The 8,297-nt window shown below is 40.3% G+C and overlaps 1 protein-coding gene across 3 annotated transcripts in view; it reads left to right on the plus strand.

Moving 5' to 3' along the window:
• Positions 1-6,490, plus strand: part of kcnh2b (potassium voltage-gated channel, subfamily H (eag-related), member 2b) — a 137,920-nt gene extending 131,430 nt beyond the window's left edge. For all 3 annotated transcript variants that reach the window (XM_086020642.1, XM_086020643.1, XM_086020644.1), the window contains one exon: positions 101-6,490. In XM_086020642.1, coding sequence (XP_085876768.1) covers positions 101-526 — 426 coding nt within the window. In that variant the 3' untranslated portion in view covers positions 527-6,490. The remainder of the gene's footprint in view (positions 1-100) is intronic.
• The last annotated feature ends 1,807 nt before the right edge of the window (positions 6,491-8,297 follow it).

Consider the following 8,297-nt stretch of genomic DNA (forward strand, 5'->3'; position numbering starts at 1 on the left):
AACATATTCTTGAAAATAATGTTTGCGTTGACTTCCCGTTTAAGGCACCACTGTAGCGAGTGGATTCAGTATGACTGACAAATGTTTCTCTTTCCCCCAGATCTTGGACTCTCAGGACTTTGAGGAGTTCCCAGCCACATCTCCTGAATCTCGAGAACTGCAGGACTCACCTTTGATCGACACCAGCCACAACCAGCGCTCCTCCTCTGGGCTGGACATCTTGGGACAGCATTTGGAGCTTGAAATTGGATTGGAAAGTGGAGCTGCAGCTAATTCGGAGCCAGCAGTAGACTTCCATCCAGGCAACGGATCGCATTCACCTTCTGGGATGAGCTCAAGCCGAAGAAGAACAGGGTTGGAATTTCGTCCGGGGTTGTGTCTCGATGTTGGCGCTGAGCAAACAACTGCAACGGGGTTATTTCCCCAGGAGTCTGAAACCCAAAGGAGGTTGTCTCTCCAAGAGTCACACACACCTCAGGACTCACGGACACCACAGAGACACGGCTCGGACCCGGGGGGGAGCTAAGGAAGGAGCCGAGGGTGCCGAGAACGGGGGAGGTTCTACGGCGAGAGGGAGTGAGGAAGAAGTGTCCTGCTGGCCCCCGTTTAAAACTTTGGAACCAAAACCCTCCCGTGACCTTAAATGCAAGGATGCACCGTTCATTAAGAGCGGTCTCAGCCCAGAAGGTAAACCAAGGTCGATGCCTCTCTCTTCCAAGTTTCTTCCCATTCCGCACGAACACCCAAAGCTCTTCGACAGTACGACCTTGAATCAACCCCCCCCCCTCCCCCCAAAAGAGCAGAGAGGCGCTCTGACAGTCAACCCAAACGGAGCTTGAGGGTGTCGCTCAAAAACGACTGCAATCCTATCGGAGTATCCCTTTACTGCTGAATCCAGTCTTGGATGACTCATCGTGGACACGTAAAGACCAAAAAAAACAAAAAAAAACAACAAAAAAAAAACAGCAGACCGAATAATAATGAAACAAGTAGCCATCACGTCTTGCACTGAAACAACGACTCTATTCTTATGTGTCAGTGGCGCTTCCAAAAAAAAAACCGGTCGGTCAAAATGCGGTGTTAGCTGGCCTAACAGGAAACCTGCTGTCCCATTGTGTCAACGGTTCCTCGCCCCCCCCCCCCCCCCCGACGTCCCGCGCCAAGAGGTGGAGAAAATCCTCCGCCCTAATTCCCAAGAGCACACTTGACTGGCTGGCTGGTTTGCACCTCAGGGGTGGGAACTGGAGGGTTCAAAAGCCATGCATTTTCTTGACGAACATATCAGCTGCCCTACCAGAACCAATGTCAACATTTTCTCGCGGGTGACGGACCGTCATGGAAATTGGCAAAACCAAACGTGTACACAATCCCAGTTTTTCAGAAAAGTTGACGTCCACAGTGGGTTTTAATTTATCATTGTTGAATTTGCTACCTCAGATTTCACTGGTCCATTGTTTTTCACCTAAGCACCCAGAATGCTTATAAATTGTACATAGCAGTCAGTCATGAGCTACTAATATATATATATATATACAAGTTTGACAGTTTACGACCAGACGAATGCGCCATTATTTTATGTACAGTACAATATGCAAACACTGGCAAGAAGAGATGAGTGAGTGCGCTCTATGTTTTATTACTTTTTAAGTCAAATCTGTGCGTGTTTTCATTTTACGCACGTCAGCTTCACCCACTGTAGATGGACACTGCTCTCACATTTTTTTTTTTTTTGTTGTTCTTGTTGTTTTTTTTTAATTAATTAATTACGATCGCTTTGTGGATCCAAGCAGCACATGTCAAATCCCTTTAATATGAAGTTTCGAAATAGTTACAAGGTCATCTGAGTATGCCCACAACTTTTTAATCCTTGAGCATGATGTTTCCGAATTTCTAGTACCATTGTTATGCCAGATGTAAACGTTGTATTCTTACCTAAAACATGAGAACACGGATCCTCTGAAGTATGGCGATGCTCGGGGACACAGGGTGACCGTAACGCCACTTCTATACTGAAGTCAAAGAAGAAATGTACAAATGTGCTTATATGCCGTATGATTCATCTTTAGAGTTGCAAAGAGCAAATTGTAAAGGGTATGCCGAAAGTCACGATACGCACGTTTTTTTTTTTTTCTATTTTCATTTCAGGTGTCATTTGGAGCGTGAGGCCATCAGCATTTGGCAGCTTAGGCGTTGCCGTTTTTTATATAAGCATATTATTCCCTCGCCCGTGACTCAGCAAATTGACATTGGAGCAGCTTTTCAAAATTGCCAGCAAGAAATTTTTCAGTGTATGAGAAGTTGTATGGTCGTCACATTAATCCAATGCGTTATGCAAGTCATCTATTTCAGGTTGTTGAAAGGCTTCAGGCGCTAGCTTAACACCCTCCAAAACTCTAAATCGAGTTTTTATTAACGCTAATTTCCCTGAGAGTTTGGCAGTTCCTCAAGAACAAGATTGAGGGGAATGTTCTGCTTACAAAAACCGCAGCGCCTAAGCTGCCAAATGCTGATGGTCGGTCATAACGATACCAGAAACAAAATTGAAAAAAGCAAATGCGTCGTAACTTTTGGAACACTCTTTACAATATTTGAACTCCTCGTTGATTTAATTCTGACTAACTAGTACACTGCACAATATTAGATTGTGCAAGTTTATAGCTTTACCATTACTAAATGATACCTCGTCAGGTTGCAGATAGCTCAGCGCAACAATATTTATATTCACAATGTAAAAGTGATGTAGTTTGCCCTCACATACTTGACTCAGAAAAAAAAAAAAAAAAAACGGTTAGCAATGGGCTTCTTTGCATTTTACTGCACTGTAGGGTGACATCACTGCAGGACCCAATGACCTCATTGAACAGTCACAAGTCATAATATTAGATAAAGACAAGAAGAACATAAAAGGTATTTGAAAAATCGTGTATTTTCAGTATAGTGGAAACTCTCTCAAGTTTGATATAACGTAAAAGGAAAATGCTTTAAAGTGAGACAATCTAGGAGGCCTCCAAATGATTTTTCCCTCAAGAGCACTGAAAACCACACAGTATCTTGTTAGCATCAATTCACCGCAATGAAAGAAAATATATCTCACGATTTATAACCCCGCCTCCATCCCACTTTTCCAATTGTCTTCCCTGAAATTGTTGCGCACGAAGTCATTGAGACTCTAACAGGAAGCCGAGTGCAATAGTCCTTTAAACTGATTTGTAGCAGCCGCAACACTTCCATTTATGTTTCAGCACTTTATATTTTAATCGGCGCAAATGGTTCATCATCGAGACTCAGGAATGTGTCCTTTTGGTTCATTTTTCTTTTGTCTGATGAAGAAAATGGAGTCCACATTTGCAGAGTCACAACCGTAAACTTTAATTCTGGTGAACTTCCCCTTTATAAGGCGGCATTTCAAAGATTGTATTTTGCCGCTTGCTGGTCGAAGCTAATTTATTTATTTATTTGTGTGTCTAATTATTATTTGATTCTTTTTGTCTGAATTATTTAATGATTTGTAAATGTCTAATCATGTTTCTTCCAGAGCTTCATGTTTTTCTCCAAATTGAATACCGTAAGTGATTGATGAACGACGTTGTCATTTTAATTCAGTGATTAATTAGTCAATTCTTAAATCATGTTTAATTAACAACTTTATTCCCACTTTGTCCTCGTTAGTGTCAGTGACTGGAATATGCGGCCGGAACGCTTTGTAATGGTGCACTTTAGTATCGAAGCCAAAGCGAGTGGGTGCTGTGACTAAACGAGGAGTGATGATATTTTTGCCTCACGTCACGTGTGATTCAAAACTTCTGAAGAGCGTCAGCGGGAAAAAAAAAAAAAATGATGGTTAGACTTTAAATGCGGGAGCTGTGTTCCACATAACCGTGAGGAGAGTGAACCAATTTTGACAATAATAATAATTTAATTATCGACATTACGCCTTTCAAGGTTCACAAATTTCCTTACGCAAGTACCAAAATTTGCCGCATTTGGCCGTAGTGAGCGGATGTGCAGATTAGGAAGGAGTAATAAGGCTGTGCTGGGCTGAAAAATACAATGAATAGAGTTGGGATGCTGCTAAAAAAAAAGGCCCACTAGTTGAAACACGGCATTCTGATTAATATTGCGTTTGCGGAATATGAGTTAAGCAGAAAAATCCACGGGGGCGGCCATTTTGTCATTTCTGTCGACTGAAAAGGACATCATAGTGTTCAGATCTCACGTAACGACCAAATCACAGCTCGCCTGTCTTCTAAAGCTGAGCCGTGATTAGTCATTACCTGAGCCAGGAGCAACTGTGATGTCATTTTCAGTTGACAGAAGTGACAAAATGGTCACCCATGACTAAAAACGGGTGGATTAACTCTTATTCCACAAATGCAATATTTATCAGAATGCCTCGTTTCAACTAGTGGGCTTGCATAGGACATATTCTTGGAAAAAAATATGTTTGGGTTGATTTCCATTTTAATACATCACCCAAAAAAAGCAAGTAATACAATAGAAAATAACACAAACATAAACAATAAAGGATTCTAGAGAAGCACTGCTGCTATCGCACAGGATTGTCTGCTGAGTTTCATCTTCACTTTAAAAAAAATATATATGATTTTATTCTTGGAACATTACAACGTAATTTTTTGAACTCTTTCCACTTTTCAGTGTGGCCCAAATAGCCTTCAAGCATCATGCGCAGATTCCCTTTTACAGCCGGAAATTGTCATTTACATTTTATTTGTTTTGTTTTGTTTTACAGTGCATAATATTGCTCCTGGGGCGACAGCCACTCCTACCAATCCCTTTGTGCTGCGTTTCCTTTTCTTGTGTGCAATCGGCCTACAAGCATTCAAAAGAAGCACAGACATTATTCTATTTATTGTATTCCAAATCATTTCTATGTACAGTATGTGTTGTGTGTCAGTGAGACCTGTAACTAAAGACTACTGACTGCATATATCCAGCAAGAAGCCAGTCTATACTGTACACTTTTTTTTTGTTGTTGTTGTTGTTGTTTTACATTAGTTTGGCTCTCCTTGCCCTCTCATGTACTGTAGCGAGTGTTTTGATTTTGTTTGCCTGTTTGTTTGAGTACAATAAGTCACCTAGTGGCCTGAACTGTAACTTTACATTCAGAACTATGACCTCAAATGTAGAATGTGGTTGTATCTTATTTGACCTTGTAAGTGTCGCTAGACCTAAGCAAAATATTCAACGGTAGAGAATACATTATGTAATGCATACTGCATCTTAAACCACGATGGGTAGACTTTGGGGGGGGGGGGGACAATGGATGTGCACCAGAACGGGAAGCTGCTGTGCATGAGATGGGAAGGTGTGTTGAAATAAAAGATGTTTAGGAGTCTTGAAATACAAACAGTTTAAAAAAAAAAAAAAAAAAAAAAAAAAAACGACACTGAAATTAGCGCCTGCACTCTTACAGACACACTCGCTTGCTAGCTCTTCCATACTTTGGAGCATTTTTTCAGCTCTATCCAACTTTCTATATGAGTTCCAACTGACTTGTATTTGTAGATATTTTGAGCACTTGAGGTTTACACACTACTGGATCTACTGGCGTCACTCTTTGTCTGTACATACCGACTTGTACTTCTTGTAAAGCTATCAAAACTTTGGCACTCGTATAGCCAGCACTATGCAGACACTGAAACATTTCTTTGGCATGCTTTGAAATGCAGAATACGATAGAAGAGATTGTGAGTCAAGTTTGCTCTCATTTCTTATGAGAAAACGTGCCCTATTGAAGAGGAAGAAAAAAAAGGGACGCGGGGAAAGCAGAAGACGGCCAAGCTGAAGACTTTTAATATCGTGCACATTTTTACTTGCATGCCGCACTGAAAATCTCGCCCAAACGAGAGGATTTGATGTGCTAAACAGCCGACTGCTGCTGTATGCTTGCAAACTATGTAGAGTGGATCACGGAAATCTTCCAAATAATGGGAGAGTCATATTTATATATACAGTACATAACATTCCCAGGTTATGGGAGAAAGGGGAATATAGTGACGTAGAAGATACAATATCTTTGGTTGCAAACTGCTGTAATGGAGTGATGCATGTGTGTCAGTCACGGACAGAACCGAGTTCAAGGAGCACTTGCTTTCGGAAGCCTGCTAATAGGAAGCTAAATCAAGTGCACCTTAATTATTCCAAACCCTGCTTGAACCCAGTTGAGGGTTAAAGGCTTAAACTCTCTCGACACGTATGCTGTATGCTGTGTTTTCCCGTGTAATTTCATTTCAACTTTGTTCAGACATTTGGCTTGGAAATTGAGGTGTGTGATGTTCAGGAAAAATAGCAGCATCTAATAGCAGTCCCGATATTGAATTCAATTATCGAGTTCATTCTTATTTCATATCATGTTGACTTGAAAGGGGAAATGGTGCAGCTCCTGGTTCTGATTGTGTGATAGCATTATCAATGGTTGAAGTTTATAAAATTTCAAAATATTTATTTCAATAAACATCTTTGAAAACAAGATCATACGTGTGGAATATTTTTCTGGCTTGCAGTATGAAAATATCTCAATTGACGAAGTTTCTCATGGAAACAAATGGAAAAGAACAGCATGTTGCAGCCTTATTTACTATTTCACTGCTGATTTTGAAAGCAGACAGTGCTATAAAAACGTGTGTACGTCTTTCTGACTTGTACATAATGCGTATTTTCTGCAATAAAACATGTTGCATATATTTACTGTATGCATACTATTATTTACAGTAAACAAATTTTGGAGGAAAACTTTTTTTTATCAACCCAGTGTTTAAGTGTTGTTTTATTTGGACAAAAGTAGAACCACCCTAAAGGGGTCTCAAGAAAAAATCAAGAGAAGACAATATTCCACTTCTAAACTTTTTACGTGTGTGCAAATCAAAAATTAAATGGTGAGATTCATGAGGTGCATGCTTTCATCAAATTCCAGTTGTATGAAAATATAGTACAATACAATAATTTTGATGGATTTGCATATTATTGTGGTCATAATTTGCAGTGGTGTATAATTGCATTTCATATTGAACATCTTCTAATACTGTACTTTGCTGCTCTCAGGTAGCTAAAAGAGGTCACTAAAATGATTAAAACGGCACACACTGCTTCAGAGCGGTTAGATTACAATAAATGTATTGTTGGATTAATACCTCAGAGCATTACTCAAAATTGAGACTTTTAGTATTTTAAGGCAGAATATTTGACAGTTTGCAGGAGGTTCATGTGCGGGGTTAAAGATTCGAATTGTGATAGTATGGAAGAATGATGCAATTAAAATTCATACAGGTATAGCTGTAAAGTGCAATTTAAAACAATGACATGGCACTGTTGATTATATTGGTCAAAAGTCATTTATATAGTTCCTCAATTATCACGTCAACTGTATGAATTCCCTTCCTCTTATTTTATTTTAGTTTGTCATCTTGTGAAATTTAAATTAATGCCAGCACTCTTTTACCGACTCTTTTACACTTCACGCATACTACAGTAGTTGAGAATAAGGCTAAAATTCAATCAATCACCCCTCATTCAAACCATATTTACCATATTTTGTCAAATGCACTGCCTTGGGAAAATGACATTTCGGGCGTGGTTTATTTACTAGTAATTACAACATTGTTAGGTGCTCGTGGTGCTTTTAAGAGGTGGGTAGGTCTCCTCTGAAGGCCCAGGAGTCAAACGCACTGTTTGTTTTCTACCTGAAACACAAATAGAAACGCTTCCTCGTGCAGGGCTGACTGCACGGTGACGTCATTGACTGATTACCAAATGAGCGTTAATGAGGTCACACGTCAAGATACCTTTGCCAACAACTAGTCCTTGCCATTTCGGTCACAAGGTGTCACTATAATTCAACATGTCATATGAGACATAGGAGCCTCCTCTTCAGTTAATCCCCTTCACTCACTTTATTTATTTATATCAGAGAGGAACTCGCGTTAAAATAAAATAGCCGAAAGCATTCAAAATGGGATTGTGCTTTCACTCTTTAGTCGCAGTGACATTTGCAGCGAGCCAAAGTTGACGCCTCGAGGCGTCTTCCAGTCCGGAGGGCCTTTCCCGTTATCCCGTATTCCGGCGATTGGTTCGGCCCGACCGTAAAAGGAGTCGAACTTTTCCATTGAAAGCACCATGTGTCTGTCAAAAGTCCATTTGTTGACGACAACTATCTGTTCAACATTCTGAAACCGCGATTGGCCCATCGACTTGTCAAGCGCGCAAAAACATTAATTTGATTGGCCGCAAGTCACGTCAATCACAATTCAAGGTTTTGATTGGCTCCGAGGCTCCACATG

The sequence above is a fragment of the Filicampus tigris genome, chromosome 21, assembly GCF_054856515.1.
Source record: "Filicampus tigris isolate MCC_2025a chromosome 21, RoL_Ftig_1.0, whole genome shotgun sequence".
In the NCBI taxonomy this organism is placed as follows: domain Eukaryota; kingdom Metazoa; phylum Chordata; class Actinopteri; order Syngnathiformes; family Syngnathidae; genus Filicampus; species Filicampus tigris.